Source organism: Clinocottus analis, unplaced genomic scaffold (assembly GCF_023055335.1).
Source record: "Clinocottus analis isolate CAN_PGR_092001 unplaced genomic scaffold, fCliAna1.0.p SCAF_242, whole genome shotgun sequence".
Lineage (NCBI taxonomy): Eukaryota > Metazoa > Chordata > Actinopteri > Perciformes > Cottidae > Clinocottus > Clinocottus analis.
Window position 1 is genome coordinate 1 of NW_027175979.1, and position 19,732 is coordinate 19,732.

The following is a 19,732-nucleotide window of genomic DNA, read 5'->3' on the forward strand; positions in this document are numbered from 1 at the left end:
TGTCGGATATGTTGCCCAGTGATATCTGCTCATGAATACTGAATACCCCAATTTACAAAGTTCGTAAATTCAGCAAGTTTCCTTGTATTTCTGAGTCCATGATTCAGCTTTTAAAGGGACATTTTCACATTTTTTAGGGATTTTATTGAATTTACTCTATTTTATTGTTATTTAAATGGATGTATCAATCATCAATCTGCAAGAAAAAAATGTTTGATTTTTTTGTCAATTACACACAACAGTTGTTTGCTTTTACAGAATATAGAATGTGCTTTATGGTCTCAATCTTTATGTATCATTAAGTTTGATAATTTAAACAATCTGATGCCTGAAGAAAGAATCTTGATTTTCATCTTCCTGATTATTCAGCTACATTTAATTCAATTCAACATTTTCTACATCTTTGTAAAAATCATAAAAGAGCAGAGCCATTTTCTCCAATGAGGGCAAACTGCTCTCTGGTGGTGGCTTCATCGAACAACCCCACAAGCAGCGAGGTTATTTCAAAGGCAATTACTGAGCTGTAATTAAAAAGCCAGCGAGAGAATGATTACAGGCTTTTCAACCCAAATTATATTGAATTCAATTAGAAACACTAATTTATGTCACGCAATATCAACTAAAACAACACAATCGGTACTTAGATGCTAATGTGGGCTAATGAGTGAGAGTGTGTTTGCTGAGTCACACACACATTCTTTCATGTTTGAGTGTATCTATACCAACACTAACCTGACTGGCATTGAGGACATACAAAACTGTTTTCATAATCTGAAATTGTGTCTCAAAGGTCTTAGAGGGTGGTGTGCAGACTCTTTTATCTTACATAAGTCCCCCGAGTCCTCGAGCACAGCCACAGAGGAATGCACTGCCGACCGGCTTACAGGCCGCACCATTCTGGCATGGGTTTGGCATGCAGGATGTCAACTCAATTTCACATCGCCCCCCAGTGAAGCCAGCACTGCAACTGCACATGACGCCTGTTGGAGACAGATTCAAAATGTGTCAAATAATAATGTGTATAAGGATACATATGAACACACAATGTCCCATTGTCCTAAGGGGGAAAACAAGCAAGCAAAACATATGATGGACTGGTCAATTTTGAGATTTGCGGTTAACATCCAAAATACACATTTAGGTGTGTATTTTAATACACTTTGTCTTTTGCATTTGTAGTTTTCACGTCATTTGCATATTTAAACGATATAATTCAGATATGTGTAAGTAATCAACTGGGGATGTTTCATGGTGATTTAAACACTATATTAAGTGTTGTTACTCTAATTCCTTGTAGTATCTTGCAAAATGTATGGATGTATGGACAACACATATCTTTAAAGGCCAACCTTTTTTTCATTGTACTCCAGAAGCCAGAAATCTCCACTTCAATAGAACTCACACACACCAAAGCAAAAGGTTTTTACAGAGGGGTTTGTTCATGTATCATTCATAGCCTGATTTATATAATATTTATCGCTAAAAACATGAGGAAAATATGGCTGGTGTGATACAAAGAGATATCCAAAAGTCCTTCAGTAAAAAACGTTGACTATAATTTTGAGCCTGGCTTTATCCAAGGTTCAGATTTCTGTTACTAAAATGTATGCAAATTAGCTCACATTTGATAAGATTATGCCTCATTTGCATATATTAAAGATACATTTTTCAAAAAATTGTTAGACCTAAAATAATTGTATTAATGTAATTAACTAGCTATAAGTAATTTTACCCTGATACACCGGGGGTAACTGACTAAATAATACAATACAACAACGATACAAGCCGATCGTCAATACTGGATATACAAGCCATCAAATTAAAATGAGGCAAAAAGAAAAATTCTGAAACTCACACTCAAGCTATAAAAACAGAGTAAATCTCTTTCTTTTTTTTATCATTTATTTATACCACAAGACGACTAACCCACACTCATTCACACTGACATCTACACAGACCTCCAGAGGACAGGCTGCTGCAGATGGCTCCGTTGAGGCAGGGCTGACTGACGCATGGATCTGGATAAAGCACGCAGCCCAACTTGACCTCGCTCAGCCCAGCTATCTCCGCATAACGGCTCCTCTTATTCTGGAGTGGCAGATCATTACCGTTCAGCATCAGTGAGCCCAGGCATCCCTGAAAGCCATCCTGGGCTCTTGGCGGTTCTTGCCCTGCCTGACCTCTCCATGGCCCTGTGCTCGGCCTCTCGTCCTGCCCGTTCGGTGGCCTCACTTGGGCCCCGAAGAAAAAGGATGAATCTGGGGCCAGAGGCCAAAGGCGAACAGGGGCTCTGGCTGCTCGCCGCCGCTCCACATAGCTGTCATCCAATGACAGGAGGGTGTAGTTCCTAGTCAGCTCCAAAACAACAGCATGCCAGAGGCCGTCGTTTATTGGTCTGCCAGAGATACCCATAATGCCAAGGGTGTTGTCACAGTCCAGCTGGAACCAGAGTCGACCACCTTCAATCTATGAAAGGAAAAGGAATGACAACGGAAATACTGCACACCCTTTGCTGAGCACATCTGACATTGGGAAACAACAGAGAAAAGAGTTTCATCCAAATGTTAATGTGTTTACCTTCAGCATGGTGCAGGGGTTAACGCGTGTGAACATAATGACTCCTCTTCTCTGAAGTGTTCTGATCCTCAGGCCGAGCCTCATTTCTCCACTCTGGCCACTCTTTGTCACTCTGTACTTGATGTAACTGTTCCCAGAGAAACTTAGAGAGGTTTGGCCTGCATATGCACGAAACATCAACATAGGTACAGGATGAAGTTAAAGGTGAAAGGCTTCAATTCACATTATCAAATTCTTGCAATGTGGCTACCTTAATCATATACACAGGTCCAAACTTCAAAGATAAAGAAGGATGAAATAATACCTGCACACTCGTCTAGTCCCTCAGTCCGACACTGGCAGACAGATGGCGCTGTAGGACCAGAACGGACACACTGCATGTCTGCTGGACAGGACTGACCTTCACAAAGCTCGACACGAGTGGGGCATGTCCCTCCTGTTTGGAAAAAGGCACACACATTACTATCAGCAGTGATGAATATACAGGACACCGTCAATGTGAGCTGGTCTAAATTTGATTGCAAGTGCATCAATGAGTACAGTGCTCACCGGGGCAGGTGCAGGTCTCTGTGAGGCTGAACCTCGGTGACACCAAGCTGGCTCTCTCTGTGCTGTAATTGACAGGCGAGTCACCCTGCATCACCAGTCTCTGTTCGCACACCCTGTTCCCACACTTCAGCTCCCCAGAACAAGCGCTGCTCACCACCACTGCCCCAGCAAGGACACCTCGAATCTGGCCCCGTGCTGCAGCTTCCTCCAGCTTTGCAGACAACTCTTGCTGGGAGTAGATCCCACCCGTCCTCCCGCTGCCTGACGTCTCTGGCATCTCCATGGCTAGAAGCAAGTCCACGTCAGATGTCCCTATCACTGGCTGTACACTGAGTAAGTGGAAGGGATCCTGTTGACCTGGTGACCAATTCCAGCCGGCGAGTCCCCGCAAAATTAGTTTAATCTGGTTCAGATAGCGACCGAGCAGGTCTTCCGGGGACAGGGAGTTGAAGCGTAGGGTCAGGGCGCCGCGCAGCAGCTCATCTGTCACTTGTTCGACCTGGACGGACACGTCCGCTATCACAGCAAAACGTCCGTCACTCACTGTGGCATTCATTTGGTATCTGAGAGAGCAAAAGAAATGTGTTGTGTTTTGACAAACATTTTGTTTTACATACCAACCAGTTTGTAGCCTCGAGGGTGTGTGTGTGTGTGTGTGTGTGTGTGTGTGTGTGTGTGTGTGTGTGTGTGTGTGTGTGTGTGTACCTGCCAGGTTCCAGGCCCGGCAGAGCCATAATGCTGCCATCCTGCCTGTTTATCTTAAACATGGGCTGAGGCTTCTGGGTAAACGACAGCACGTCGTTGGGGTCGCGGTCCGTTGCATAGATCTGACCAATCAGGCCACCCTGAAAGGTATCCGTTACCATGACGATAAAGATTTCCAGGGGGGTGACGGTGGGTTTGTACTGACTGTTCCCGATGACTCTCATAAATATCCAGGAGGAGGAGGTAAGACTTGGCTTACCAGAGTCTCTTGCCTAAGAGAAAAAATAAAAGGACCCAAAAACAATTACTGCTGGGTGCATTTGGGTAGAATTACTTACTGAGGAATAGGTGAAAACATGGTTATAGCATAAAGATAGGTATAAGAAGGTAATTTTACAAGGTTTACCCTCGCTCCACTGGCAGATATAACCAAACCATAACAATAAAGAAAACCTGGGTAGTCATATAGCTGTAATTGTCAATATGAAAGCACAGAACCTTCTTCAATGTCACCGTATGAGGGGTGTAAATAGTGTCTCCATTGTGTAAATTATTTGATATAATGTCACTTTAAAACCCAAAACTGTGATAGCCCGAGAGTAATGGCTGGCTCCTTGTGCCTAATGTGTGTAACCATGATATCACAGTGTATTTATCCGTCAAGGTTTCCTTGATTTAACCAAAACACCCGTTTCCCACCTGGATTTCAAGAGTGAACTCTCTGGGGGCTTCAGGGCCGAACACACGGTTGGATCTCAGAGTTCCAGTCTGGTCCAGGGAGAAGAAATTTCCCTCATTTCCTGACACGATGCGAAACTCAAAGGGAGGGCCATTTCTAGGGGAGTCTTTATCGCTGAGTGACAGCTTCAGCAGGGTGGTGCCAGCAGCTTGGTTTAGCTGGAAGTATGGGGAGAGAGGCAGTTGAGATGACCCATGCACGAAAACACACGAATACATGCAAACACACATAGACGGTCTACCTGTATGACGGCGGTAGAGTTTGGAGGAGTGAATACAGGAGGGTTGTCGTTAACGTCGGATATGTCGATGTTGAGGGTGACAGTGGAGGACATGGCGGGAGAGCCACTGTCAAAAGCCTGCACCGACAGAGTGTACCTGGATACCTGGAGCCGGAGGGGGGGAGAGCCACATCTGCATGTATCAGGCAATGTGACATCCACTGCTATGCTTGCATAATATGAGACCTCATGGAGTGTTGACCTTGAGCGGGCGTCATACTTTCTGTGCTCATGAACCAGAAAATTACTATTGATTGTTTATGAGATATTGTACTTATGGATGCATCCTTACGAGTTCTCTGTCGAGCCGCTTGTTGACTTTGAGTAGTCCTGTGACCGGGTCAATCCAGAAGTGGTTGCTCCGGTCGCCTTTCAAGATGGAGTAGGTGATTCGCCCGTTCACCTGGCTGTCCAGGTCTTCTGCCAAAACCTAAAAAGCAAACACAAAGTGAAGGAAAAGTTAAAGGAAAAACTAAAAGTTTAGAAAGACAAATATTACATTACATTCCATTTAGTTCACACTTTAATCCAAAGCAACTTACAATAAGTGCATTCAACCATGAGCTCAAACTCAGAACAACAAGAATGAAAAAGTACAACTTTTTCAAGAAAAGCAAAACTACAAAGCGCTATCAGTAAGTGCCATGTAAGTGCTACTAAAGTGCTACTAAAGTGCTACTTTCTTTATTCAAAGTATAGTCGAAAAAGATCTGTTTTTAGTTTGCGGTGGAAGACATAGAGCCTTTCTGCCGTCCTGATGTCAATAGAGAGCTCATTCTACCATCTCGGAGCCAGGACAGCAAACAGTCTTTTCTTAAGATGGGGAAGAAATGGAATGTTACCCTTGTAATTGTCTGCCCAACAGACGCATCCTCGCTGACCAACACGTTGTAGATGCCCTGACTGAAGGCTGGAGCGTTGTCGTTGACATCCATGAGTTCAATGGTCACCATGGTCGCTGTGCTTAGAGGAGGGTTCCCGCTGTCCCAGGCCTCAATGGTGAGATAGTAGTCCTTACACACCTCGAAGTCCAAATCATCAGCCACAGAAATAGAGCCTGAAACATACACATAGTACGGCATGTATATAGGATTCAACTGAAGACGTTTTGCATTCAGGCCTGAAAGTAACAACACTTATGGGCCTCTGCTCACCCAGGTTTCCGTCTATGGTGAACTTTCTTAACTCGTTACCCGACCGGATTCTGTAGGTGATCTCAGCATTCGGTCCGATGTCAACGCTTGTCGCCAACACTCGCAGCACCTCGGTCCCCACGGCTACATCCTCGGGGACAGTAACAGCATAGTCCCTCCTCTGGAAGACTGGGGCGTTGTCATTCACATCCAGCACCAAAATGGTCAAATCAACCTGAGTGAGACACCAACTCATTTGTCTGTATTGCTCCCTCAGAGTTGTGTGCATGTGTTGTGGTAGTTTTCCCCAAAGCATTAGGTTAGAAATAACTACCAGTGGGTGTGGGGTAAAAAAATGGTTACATCTTAGTATTTGTTCAGATGGTTAACTCTATTCAAAGTTAGAAATATGCTTTGGCTGATCTCAGGAATGGTTCAATAGAAAGGTGCTGAGATGGATAACAGGACTAGATGCTTTCTATCTGCATTAGTCTTGACATCAGACCTTTATCATATTTGCCTCAATCGTCTTTCCTGGCATCTACAAGCAGCATATGGTACTGAGTCATAGATGAGAAGACTTGATCCCAGTTCCACTTACTGCAAGTGGGCTGCCAAAATATTACTGCTATTACATTATTAAGCCTGGCGCAGATACTCCTGAAATCAATACTATCACTAGAGTTGTCATTACAGCTAAAACTATTGCATTTTACCTGAGCGGTTGTGATACCAACTGCTACAAAATGCTTCCAAAACAATCACATGTGACCCCACTTTTGATTGGTGTTTGTTTTCAGCTATTGACTTGTTCTGGCAGTCTCAAAAGGACCCGAGAAAAGAGAAACCGAGTGAGTGTTTTGCTAACTCTGTGTTTGTAACTATCACCTTCCCTGTCTTTCCCGTCCCACAATCTGATAACAATTTATCTTGATTAAATCTAATAGGTTCTTTATCTGATCTTTTCAGTAAACACCATGTTTTTATTCATTGAATTTTCTCAGTCATGTGTATGAAAAGAAATACAGATTGCACAGCCCAAGGTAGATGACTCCATAGCTGACTAATGCACCTTTTAATGTGTACATTTTAATTGTATATATATATATATATATATATATATATATATATATATATATATATATATATATATATATATATATATATATATATATATATATATATATATATATATATGTGTGTGTGTGTGTGTGTGTGTGTATATATATATATATATATATATATATATATATATATATATATATATATATATAATGTTGGAGAGACTGTTTTTCAATAAAGTACTGTTTTTCCCAGCTAGCGATTTCAGGCGGAGTATCATTTTTTTTGGGGGGGGGATTGTGAATCATTTTTGTAATAATACTTAATCAGAAAATTTAGGTTTAGTGAATACAATAATGCATGGCAAACAAATACAACTGCAGTTGAATGTGTCACTAGAACCACTAACCTGTGAGGACAGCGCCCCCTGCTGCCCAACCTGATCGGTGGCCTGGATACGCACACGATAGGAGTCTCGGTTCTCTCTGTCTAACGATTTCTCCAGAATTACCATCCCAGAAACCGACTCAATGGAAAATAATCCCTCGAAAGAATCCACCAGCGAATAAACTACTGTACGATTAAGACCTGGAGAAAATAGAAAACACATCTTTCCCAATCTGGTAGTCTTTCTTTTGTATTACATCATCACATACATTTTGTACATCTATCTAAATGATCTGGTGTCTCTTTTCCTTATTAAACAGCTGTCGGGAATCTCTTTGGTAGGAATAATTAGTTTCTAAAATGTTTCTCAAGGACAAGTCAAGTTTAAATGCTTAGAGACATCGTGGTTACAAATCCAGTTGATAACACCATATTGACTCACCTTCATCAGGGTCACTGGCTTGCAACCGGGTAAGCAAAGCCTTGGGGGCGGCATTCTCATATACACTGGCCAGGTAATGAGTAGAGGAGAAAGACGGGGCATTGTCGTTTACATCCAACACTTTGAGAGAAATATCAGAGCGGCAGAACAGCCCTCCTCCATCAGTTGCCTGGGCAATGAGCTTGTAGGTGGGTGTCATTTCACGGTCCATGACTGTGGACGTACGCATTTCACCTTACAACACAAATGGAGAGGGGTATAAAGCTGTAGAAAGGATGTTTGATCTGAGACATATTTTTTGTTTTGAAAAGGAAAAAGATAATTGAACATACCAGTGTTTGCATCCATGTAGAAATCTTCTACCCCGATGCCAAACAGTGAATATTGGATCTCAGCGCTCGAGCCTGAGTCAGCATCTGTTGCACCCACTGTCAGAATGCCCTTGTTAGTGGGAATGTCCTCCGGAAAAGAGGCACTATACACCGCCTGGCACAGCACACACAGATATACAAGAACAAAATAAAACCACAGGGTCTGAAAACAAAACAAAAAAGTTCTGCTGAAGACATCAAAAATCACATTCAACTGTTTGGTGCTGCATCACCAGCCTATCCCTGGTGATGGAAAGAAGAGTTTAATGCCCTTTTCTGACCCTGTCTTCACTTGGAGTCTAGAAAATAACTTTGTGACCTCACTACAACCCTAATCACATCAGCACGATGGGAAAACTACTGCAGTGAGTCTACCCTGCTGCTTTTGTGCTGCATACATATAGCTGAAATGATATGACAATCAGAAAAACTATCATAACTAATTGAGGATGAAAATAACTAATATGCATATTTAAAACTAATAAAAGAATGTCCATCAAACAAGTATTGCTGCAATTGATGAATACACTACTTGAAACTAACTAAAGCATTTCTTTATAAAAAAACAACAACCACTATAACAATGTTATAGTTGTAGTGTGAGTCTTTGTCTTGAGATACATTTAATGATACTCCACAGGCCTAACTGTCGATGACAAAGAGAATGTAAGAAGAGAACGGGGAGACAGGGGATTTTAAACAGTAAGAGTTTGGAGGGGGAAGAAAAGTCATAAACTAATTGGGTGAAATATAAGGAATGATAGTATTTCTAAATGAAGAGGGATTTTCTCAGAAGATTGCGCAGCCCAATTATCTTCCCTTTATAGATCAGCTTTTGCCACAGCATTCACACTCATTTTAGTTAAGAAGTTAAAAGGTAGGAATTGGCCCACTGAGAAAATGTTTTTATCACTGATTCATTAATTTGTTTCATTTATTTAATTTTGAGATCATTATCGTTTGGATATTTGGGTAAAATGCAATCATATTCTACATAAAAGCTGTGTAAAACCCAAAGTTACAGAACAGTCCCTAAAATAAAGTAGAAGGATGCTAAGTTTGAATCAATCCATGTTGAGTTCACACTTTGGTATACTTTGGTATCAATATTTCTACTGAACAAATCTTGTTCTGCTAGAACTCCAGATTTTGTCTGTTTTTACAAAATCATAAATACAAATATGTATTATGCAAGTGTAAACATTAAAACAGTATTTTAAAATGTGCAGTTACTGTTTGCTGTCCTCAGTTTTTTGCATGATATAATGAATCATAATAATTATATAATTGACTTGCCCTTTCACTAACATTTACTATATATTGACTATTTTATCATGTCAATTAATTAAAAGGGATGTTTTTTTTGCTATTTTTAGACAAAACTTTGATTGGAACGTGCTTAGCCTGAACACACACAGCGGATAAAGGCAATTCATATCATAAATCATAAACAGGAGAAATAATAGTTCATCGTCCTATGTTCCAGTCTGCTCCATATTTGTTTGCACTTTTTTTTTTACCCATCTCAATTTGTCTGTATCCCTGACCTGGTTGCAGATGGGACTATTGTCGTTGGCATCGATGACGGTAACTTCCACTGCAGTGCGAGCGACATATAGGCCATCGCTGGCTGTGATGTTGAGCATATACCAGTCCTGCTGCTCACGGTCCAGCAGACCACTCACATAAACTTTCCACTCTCCTTGCACAAGTGCCAGGCCAAACACGCCCCGGGGGTTTCCCCCTGGAAATTAAACAGATGAAGGATTATAACGCTGGCACATCACGGCAAAGACAGAGTTGAAGATGTATTGTAAACAACTGAAGAAACTAGAAGTCTTATTCATTCACGGGAAGAATAAGCATCAGCTCCCCACCCTTCACTCACACACACACACACACACACACACACACACATGCGCACACACACGATGATGCGGGTACCCTTTGGCGGAATTAACAAACATCTGTCATCACAGCGTAAACCAAGCTGGTGGTGTAGTAGCAATGGCCTTTGAAAGTAAAAAAAAAAGATTGACCTTTCATTTGAACACAGTTCCATTAGGCCAATCAGTATTTTGAAATGCCAAAACACAAGGCCAAAATATATCATCCTTAGTTATAAGACAGTGTTATGTGAATGATAAACATTACGCTCAGTTTCAAGGTGACAGTTTTGCGGAAGAGTCCTCGCGAGTTTTTTTTTATTACTTCCATAAAAAGGATGACCTCGTAAAGTCATGAGTGAGTTTGTGAAGGAGCACTTCTTATTTTGGAAATCCATCTAATTTATTAACTTCATATACTTTGCAAGAATGATTGAAAGCATAAGTTTAGAGGGCTCGTTGGCTCCATTGCACAATATATATATTAAATCAAAAATACTTTGTCATGTGAATATACAGGCTTTCTCTGCCTTCCTTAACGTTGTTCTTATATCATGCATACCTTTTAAATATTCAAATCAAAAGGAAACATTAAAACTAAATGTTTAGTTGTGCTCGACATTTGAGTTGAAATTCATAAAAAATGTTGACCTTTAATAATAGCCACCCCATTAGGCCAGAGTATAATTTATATGCGACACCCCCTTATCTCACTGCATGAGGTCCAATTACTGCAGCAGAATGGGTTGAATTATAATATGTCAGCATTCTTCTTAATTTCCTCACCAGTTATGTAAAAGTTGACGAGGCGGTTTTGATCTGTGCCATCTCGATCAGTGGTTTTTAGAAGAGCTACCACCTCACCGAGAGGATCGCTCTCCTTTACTGCTCCCCGGTACAGCTCCCTCTCAAACTGCGGCGGGTTGTCATTAACATCAGACACAGTGATGGTTACCACAGTGGTGGAGGACAGCGACTGTAACTCCCCCAGATCAGAGGCTACTGCTTCAAAGCTGTAACTGGAGCAGGCCTCATGGTCCATCTGACTCACTGTGGTAATCCAGCCTGTTTTACTGTCAATAGCAAAGACAGAACCCGTAGTGATGAGGCCGCTGACGGAGCGAGCGTCTTTTGTCAAGTCCAAGTTGTAGGTGAGCAGAGATCCAAGGCTGTATGTTACCTGTAATGTAAAGAAAAGATATGGTAGTTGCTTTTTAAAAGTGCCTACAACCAACTGCAGAGCAGAAACCCAAAAGACAAACTTAGCTAAACCTTGCTGTCACACACCTGACCATTAGAGCCCCAGTCTGGATCAAGCGCACGCACTTGGACCACTCTTGTTCCTACCGGCATCCCCTCCATCACTGTGGCCACGTAGGTGTTAGTCTCAAACACTGGCTTGTTGTCATTCACATCTAGGACCTGCAACATGACAAATCTTAACTGAATCAGTCTAACAAAGTCTAAAATGAAAATCCACTCATTCTCAGATTTCTTTAAAAATGAATATGGCATTTCAATTGCATTAAATTCCATTTACATTTTTAAATTGTATTACACAATTGTGTTTTGGAAACATGCGTTGCTCTCATCAGTGTTAAAACATCCGTGATCATATTTATGCATGGGCTATGTGTGGTCCCTAACACAATCACTTGTGTTAAATTAAAGTGAAATGAAAATAACTGACTCTAATTAACTGTATCACCAACCTTAACCTCCAGGTCTACAGTGGAGACAGACTCGATCAGGTCTCGTCTTGTTGTTGCCGCAACCTTGAAGCAGAAGATGCTGATGAGTTCATAGTCCAGTGGCTTGATCAGACGGATCAGACCTGTTTCCCTCTCCACCAAGAAGGTCCCTCCCTTGTTGCTGTCGAGCGTCTCTCCTCCGACTACAGTGAAAAACCCTGTTTGTCCAGGGGCCATGTACACAGACCCAAGAGCTGTTCCTACTGCTGTGTCCTCGGGGATGGTGAAGGAATACTGAGGCTGACTGAAGGAGGGAACAAAAGCATCCGGTGGGACGACGTGAATGAAGGCAGACACCAGGGAGTGCTTAGCGGGAGAACCACAGTCTGTGGCTTTGACAAAGAAGGACAGCACAGTCCCCTGGAGGTGGTCCACGGTGCTCTTAGTCATCATCCAACCACTATCTGGCTCCACCTGTTCACCAGAAAAACACAATGTGATTTAAATCAACTTGAGACAATAATCCTAAATTTTTCTTTGTACCTCAGCCTGAAGTCAACTGTGTTTAAACCAACAGGTTCCTACTATTTTCTTTTAATGGCTTGGACTGGTTAGAATTAGGTCTTGTCTTTTGTCTCTCTTTTATTTGTCCGTATGTGATGAGCTTGCACTTGGTATCTATTAATATTGATATGCTACTTCTACCTTCTTTATATTCATTCATATTATATTAGCCATTTAGACCACAGTTTTGTGTTTAATTTACAGTAATTGTTGTTTATTTACTCATGGCTTGTAATTGTGTTTCCCTTTGGAATAGCCAACACTGACCGAGGCATCAATCTTAATGGAACTGATTTTGATTTAATGAGTAAAAATGTATAATTACAGTAACAGATGGCTGCTAATCCAATGAAACAGGGAGTGTGTGTCAGAGAACATCTCTTTATGGAAAATCAGGGTTATAGCATACATTATGAGTTTACTCTAATTAATTAAATACATTTATTTAGGATTGGATCTGGTTAGACTTTTGTTTTTTCCTAGACTGAACTGAGAGTATGTGTGCAGCTCTATTAAAAGTAAGCAAACAGCTATCTAGCACAAGTATTTTTTAAAAATAAAATACAGAAACATAAACGTGCTTACCTCCAGCACATCAACCAGTGAAAGGCGCGCCTCACTGTAAAGGGAGTAGGTGATCCTCCCATTCGACCCAGCATCAGTGTCAGAGGCTTGGATCTGTGTGACCAGGGATCCTTTGGCAACATTTGCTTTGATGCTCATACGGTATTCAACAGCTCTGAACCGAGGGGCATTATCATTCTCATCAGCCAGAACCACTCGAACTGTGCAAAACGAAGCACGGCCTGAAAAAATAGTCATAAACATAAATGTCTGCGTAAGCTTTTGTCAAATGTATGTTGTTTTAATACAGACATCATTTGCCGGATAAGGTACACTCTTTCATTAACTGTAGTTCTGGATGTTAAAATGTAATGCATCTGTCTGCTTAAATATTCATGAATGCTCAGTTTGTTGGCTTTGACCTGTCACATTAAGAGGTAGGACTTGTGTGTATGTAGATATTGTATTATATTGGCGGATGTGACGATTGCTTTTATCAGGGAATCAGGAATACCTCCACCATCCAGGGCCATAACGGTCAACACCATGTCCTTGTAAAGAGGATTTTCTCTATCTAATTTCTGAGCGGTGGATATGACTCCATCTGCATCAATGGTGAACTGAGTTTTTCCCAGGTCATTGATGAAGGAGTAGGTGATCTGGCCAAACAGCCCGGAGTCCTCATCTGTTGCACGAACCTAGAAGTCCATACAGAGATTCAGAAAATAATGTCAGAATGGTCATTACCAGTTTCTATAACATCATCCATGGAGGGAGTTTTCTATTAAATGTCCTGGTTGAAACAATACTGAGTCAGTAGTAAGATGGATAACTTACCTGAATGACCTTTGACCCTGGAGGGGCATTTTCCTGGATTTCAGCCAGGTAGAACCTCTGGCTGAACACCGGGCTGTACAGGTTGGCTCCCAGGACACGTACAGTCACCTGGGGATCACCATCATCATTATAATCCACATCGCGTCAACATCCTCATGTCTGCTGACATTTAGTTGAAGCCATCACAAAAATCATCAACGACTGATTTGTCAAACATGATTACATGAAAGTGGCACAGGAAAAGTAAGAGCCTCAGACACGCTTGAGACCAAACGGCGATTGATACAGCTGTACACACTCGCTGTGGAGCTACGCCGTGTTCACATCATGTCAGCAAAAGAATGGGGTGTTATGTTATTGCTACGACATATGATAGACTATACCCAAGCTATGGGGTACCAGAGCCCACTTGTAATTACTATTACGAGACAGATGTGAACATTTTTTCCAGTTGGCAGCTTATTCTCACAATAAATCTAATATGACATGAACACACATTAACCTCCAACTGCAGAGCTGCTCAGTGGTAAACAGCCATACTGGACAGCTGGGAGTGTTTGTGATAAATCTGAAGTGATGGCTTGCTATAAAAGGTTATTTGGCTTGCTACGTATAAACACTGCAAAGGTTTAAAAATAAAAAAAAAAGAGAGAGCAAATCTGTTGATGGAACTAAATTGCAAGTTGTCTCACCTGAGCAGTGTTGGTGAAGACTCCATCTGACACAGACACATTGAGTTGATACGAGAGTTTCATGCCTTGTCTCCTCTTGTTAGACAGACTGAGCACCCCTGTATCTGGCTCCATCATAAAAGTCATTTTCTCATTCCCAGAGAGAATACTGTATCTAAAAGTAAATCAAAAAAGAGTGCAATGGTGTTCATGTTGTATTATAATATTTCAATTAGAGGCTGCTAAAAATAACCACTTGTGTTGCTTGGGCTTGAGAAAAAGACAAATAGAACATGGAAAACACAACAATTAGATTGCCTATAAGGAAATAAGCTTTTGTAAAACATAGTGGACTGAAAGGTTTAGTCATCAATTTACAGAGAAAACACCCACAACTTTATAAAGCTTCTTTTACCTCAGCCTTTGAGCATCACAGATGTCAGCATCCGACGCCTGAACACAAGTCACAAAGTGTCCTCGGGGGGCCAGCTCGCTAACAAAAGCCTCGTACAGCGCTTGGCTGAAATTAGGTGGGTTGTCGTTTGTGTCAAAGACAGTCACAGTGACACTAACATCACTACTGAGGGCAGGGTCTCCACTGTCTGTTGCTCTGACAATGAAGTTGTAGCGTTGGATGAGCTCATAGTCCAGTAGGCGTGCCGTGAATACCAATCCGCTGTTACTGTCAATGTGGAAGTAGTTGGTGCTGTTGTAGATGTCAGAAAGGATCTGGTAAATGACCAGGGCATTCTTCTCTGAATCTTGGTCCTGGGCAAACACCTACAGGGAGAGTAAAAGCAAACTTTGAACACCCTCATGCACTATTCAGAATATGGTCAGATTTGCTCACCCTGACATGCACTATAGCTACACGCAGTAACACCAAATAGAAAAGAGGAAATAAAGTTCTGTTTTTTTGTTGAGATACTGCATCTAAAACTATATCAAAATATTGTCTGGTATCAGCAATATAATTTTGTTCAAGTACAATACTTGAAAATAATATAAATAGTGTGATATTCATGTTGCGGTAGAGGGAGTAAGTTGGTTTGATCAATTGCTTTGAATTGCAGTAACAAAATATAATTATAACTAGGTTTTCCTCACAACAAAAAGTTAATTTTGTTCAATCAGCCCACCAGCGCTACTGAGTGATGAAAAAACATGTATTTACAATGCATTATCTATGTGGTGACCAATATTGCAATACTACATGTGCAATTTAAGGAATGATAAACATTCATTTCATCTAATATTCTTAAATTGTCTTTGTGATTGTTGCTAAACTTCAGCAATATGGTCAAATATGGCCATTATTATATTTTGATGACGCTACCTTAAGTTGAACTTGTACAAAATTGCTTCCGAAACCAATGAATTCAATAATTTAGCGTCTGAGAATGATCTTGTGCAAATATGTTCCTCAGTGCAACAACAGCACTGGTCGATTATTCGCTAAAGGTTAAGAGCTTCCATTGGGAAATTTCTAGAGAAATATCCCACTTTCTTTTCATAAGTAAATGATTTGGCATATAATATTTATGTGCTGCTGCAAGACTGCTGAAGTGAGTTCTAAGTGTAAACAATTATTGAGTAAGAGTACACAATGGACTCACTCAATGAACACAAGACACACTAGCACACACACACACATACACGCACACACGCACACACGCATGCGCGCGCGCACACACACACACACACACACACACACACACACACACACACAAACACACCTGTAACACGGCCGTTCCGATCATGGAGTTCTCAGTGAGCACAGCGGAGTAGGAGGTGTTCTGAAACAGTGGTGGGTTATCATTCACATCCAGCACGACAATGTCCACATCAACCTCAGACCTGGCTCCAGACAGAGTATCTGTGGCCTTTACCGTTAACCTGTAGTACTGCGTGGTCTCATAGTCCAACAGGTAAATCACACTGATAATTCCTGTGTCAAAGCCGATGTCAAATTGGAGGGAAGGGTCTCCATCTGTGATGGTGAAAATGACGCTCTGGCCTTCAGGACTGGTGGCATTAATACACAGGACAGAGGTGGAGACGGCCACATCCTCTCGGACAGTGACGCCATAGAAGGGCTTGTCAAACACGGGCATGGCTTTATTTACTACGGTAACGGGCAGCTCCACCTCACTGGACAGAGGGGGGAAGCCACGATCAGTGGCCACAAGGACCACCTTGTACTCTGCGTTGGATAAGTCTGCCTCAAAGGCCCTCTTTAAGGTCAGCTCTCCTGTCAAAGGGTTCACCTGCATGAAATATATACATACATGTTTGTAACATGAAGAACATAACAATGTACAAATCCATGGATTATCAAATTGATAGCCCACCATTTAATACTTAGGGAACATTTAATAGGAGGAAAGTGTCAAATTACCAGAAAGTTTCTATGCTGGTCCTTGAGAGTATATGTCACTTCTCCATTCAGACCGTAGTCCTGATCAATGGCTGATACCCTGAAAATAGCTGACCCTGGCTCTGCTTCCACCTGCACTGCAGCGTAGTAGGGGAGGTTCACAAACTCTGGAGCGTTGTCATTCACATCCTCCACCTAGACAAAGAACGATTATTTTCCAAAAATCCAAAATGGGTCAGTGTGAAGAAAGAATAAAAAGAGACGCCCACCTGAACTTGCACAGTCACTCTCGCCACCCTCAGTATCTCATCTTCTCTGCTGACCTCCACCACCAACTCGTAACTCTCCTTAACCTCCCGGTCAAAAGGCACACCAGTGGTGAGCACCACTCCACAGGTCGGCCGGATGCTGAAGCGTCCACTGGGGTTCAGCAGAGTGTACTTCAATGGTTCGTTCAGACGGTGGCCGACTGTGTTGACAACAGTCACTAAAGTGACATTGGGTATGTTTTCTCGGATGGAGGCGGAATAGACCGGGAAGGTGAAGAGAAGGCCGCTGTCTATAGCTTCTCGGACAAGCACTGTGACTGTCGCCATGCTGGAGAAACGCCCGTCCCATACCTTTTAAAGCAAACAAATACCGAAGGGTAAGAGTGCCTTGTTAGACCCTTAGCACTGAGTGGGAAAGCAAGTACTTCTCTGCCTATGCTGAAAACTCTGCGTCAACAAGCTGTAGTACTCAAGACACTGAAAACTTCTGAGATTTGTGTGCACAATTCTGCATCTATCCCTGTGCTGAAAACATTAACGTAAGCCAATCGAAGCCAACTGCATGGTTTTAATCAAAGCTTGATAAGACACATTAACATTATATGCATGTTTTATGTCCACTTACCACATGTAGTCAATCACTTACCTTCACGGTAAAGCGGTAACGGTCTTTGCTGAGGTTTTGATTGATGACAGTCACAACTCCAGTGTATCGCTCCACAGAGAAGTGCTCCACATTGCTGTCCACCAGAGAGTAAGCTAGCATAGAGGTTATGGACTTGTCAGGGTTTAGGGTGAGGTTAGATGTCATATCGGGGTCAAAAGCCTCAACTGTAAGGACCTCGACACCCACGTAGGTTGGAAGGAGGAGTACTGTCTCGTAAGTATCCTGTAACATCTTTGGAGGTGAGTCATTGATGTTGATCACCTATGACGTTGTATCCAGAGTGAAAATAATGTCCACAAATAAAATACAAGAATCAAAGTGAGTCAATAATGGTTCATGAAGCAGTAAAAGCTGATTCATATGGCAGATACTTACCTTTATAACAACCTCTGCTGGGCTGTCGGCACTCTGCGGAGGCTGACCACTGTCTCTAACATGAACTTGGAAGAGAAACTCTGAGAAGGTCTCATAGTCCAGACTGGCAATAGTGCTAAAATGTAAGAAATATTAAAATAAGAAGAAGATCAGAAAGTATTGGATATATAAATGAAGGTGAATTTGAACATCTTGAAGAGTGTTGCATTTGGTCTGGTTTCACCTACCGAATTGATCCAGTCCCAGAGTCCACGCTAAAAAACATACGAGCGGTCTCGTCTACGATCTGGAACACTAACAAGGCGTTGTGATTGCGGTCTCTGTCCGTCGCCTGGATGACCAGAGCGTTACCATCCTCTCCCAAGACCACGCTGTTGACTGGAGCAGCCTCACTGATTGCGCCCACATACCTGCTCGGATAAAAAAAAGGATACTGCTGTGAAAGCCATACTTAAATCACTCCAGAAAATGACATGGCGGGCCTCAACACGTCTCAGCCAACAGCATAGGAGAATGTCAGTGCAATAGCTCTTTGACTACCACTGATACCTGATTTGTTGGAAGACTGGTGGGCTATCATTGACATCCCCCACCTGGACGATGACAGTGGTGCTGGCCTCCACTCCAGCCATGCTCAGGGCATGCACCACCAGAAAATAGGATGTTGTTTGCTGCCGAAATACAATTATGCAGAGAGTAAAAGTGCTACCTTAAAATTCCACTCTTGTGTCTCGCCTTCTGTCAACAATGAACTTTGGCAAACAGTATTTATACACTTTCTAGCTGAAACAGAAGCATTAGCAAACCTCAAAGTCAAGAAGTCTACGTGTGGTGATTACACCAGTATGATGGTTGATGAAGAAGCAGTGCTCCTCGTTGCCCCTGCTGATATCGTATATGAGAGCTGAACGGCTGAGGGCACTAACAGTGGTCACATGTGTTCCAATAGTGCTGTTCTCCATTATCTGTAAATGCAAAGACATCGATTATAACATTTTACGCAAGTTGGCGAGTTATGTGCACGATGTCAGCGATGATAATCATTTATTGTGTATCTAGAGATTTACCATCCACCCATCCCAGCATTTCTTTATTCCATATAACTCTACCTTCCCACACCTCTCCCCCATGCACCTATTCTTTAAGTTTTCTATCTCACTCTTTACCTCAGCCTGATACTCATTCTGAGAGAATTTGGGTTGGGAAAAGTCAGAGAGTATCAAGGAGATGCGGGCTGAAGCGGTGGCCATTAATGGAGGAAATCCACTGTCTGTGACACGCACAGTGAGAGTGTAAAAGCCCACAGAAGTGATATCCAGATCCCTGGCAATGAAGATAAGGCCTGTGGCATTATCAATTCCAAACACACCACCGGTGTTCCCTAAAAGTAGTGGAAAAGTTACAGAAAACATTACTCGTAAATACGAAAAAACAAATTTGAATCCCAAATGGTTTTTCTCTGACAAAGCCTTAGAAATTGAATCCACACCTGCTTCCATAGTGTAAGTGAGTTGCCCATTAATCCCATTGTCTTTGTCCAAGGCTGTCACTTGTAGTACAGAAGTGCCTATGGGAGATGACTCATA

At 42.0% G+C, this 19,732-nt stretch overlaps 1 protein-coding gene across 1 annotated transcript; it reads right to left on the reverse strand.

Moving 5' to 3' along the window:
* Positions 1 to 826: 826 nt before the first annotated feature.
* On the reverse strand, positions 827 to 19,726 carry LOC137794380 (protocadherin Fat 3-like; the record flags this gene model as incomplete). Its single annotated transcript, XM_068591098.1, has 33 exons — positions 827 to 980; positions 1,959 to 2,466; positions 2,578 to 2,735; positions 2,882 to 3,013; positions 3,127 to 3,689; positions 3,832 to 4,103; positions 4,531 to 4,728; positions 4,812 to 4,955; positions 5,143 to 5,280; positions 5,693 to 5,907; positions 6,005 to 6,218; positions 7,455 to 7,633; positions 7,875 to 8,108; positions 8,207 to 8,360; positions 9,793 to 9,989; positions 10,918 to 11,311; positions 11,419 to 11,553; positions 11,844 to 12,296; positions 12,972 to 13,192; positions 13,465 to 13,648; positions 13,788 to 13,895; positions 14,480 to 14,633; positions 14,874 to 15,238; positions 16,195 to 16,725; positions 16,857 to 17,030; positions 17,105 to 17,455; positions 17,751 to 18,032; positions 18,147 to 18,261; positions 18,374 to 18,556; positions 18,696 to 18,817; positions 18,953 to 19,111; positions 19,313 to 19,527; positions 19,636 to 19,726. Coding segments are annotated over 33 exons (7,697 nt in total), but the record flags the coding sequence as incomplete, so codon positions are not given.
* Positions 19,727 to 19,732: the final 6 nt, after the last annotated feature.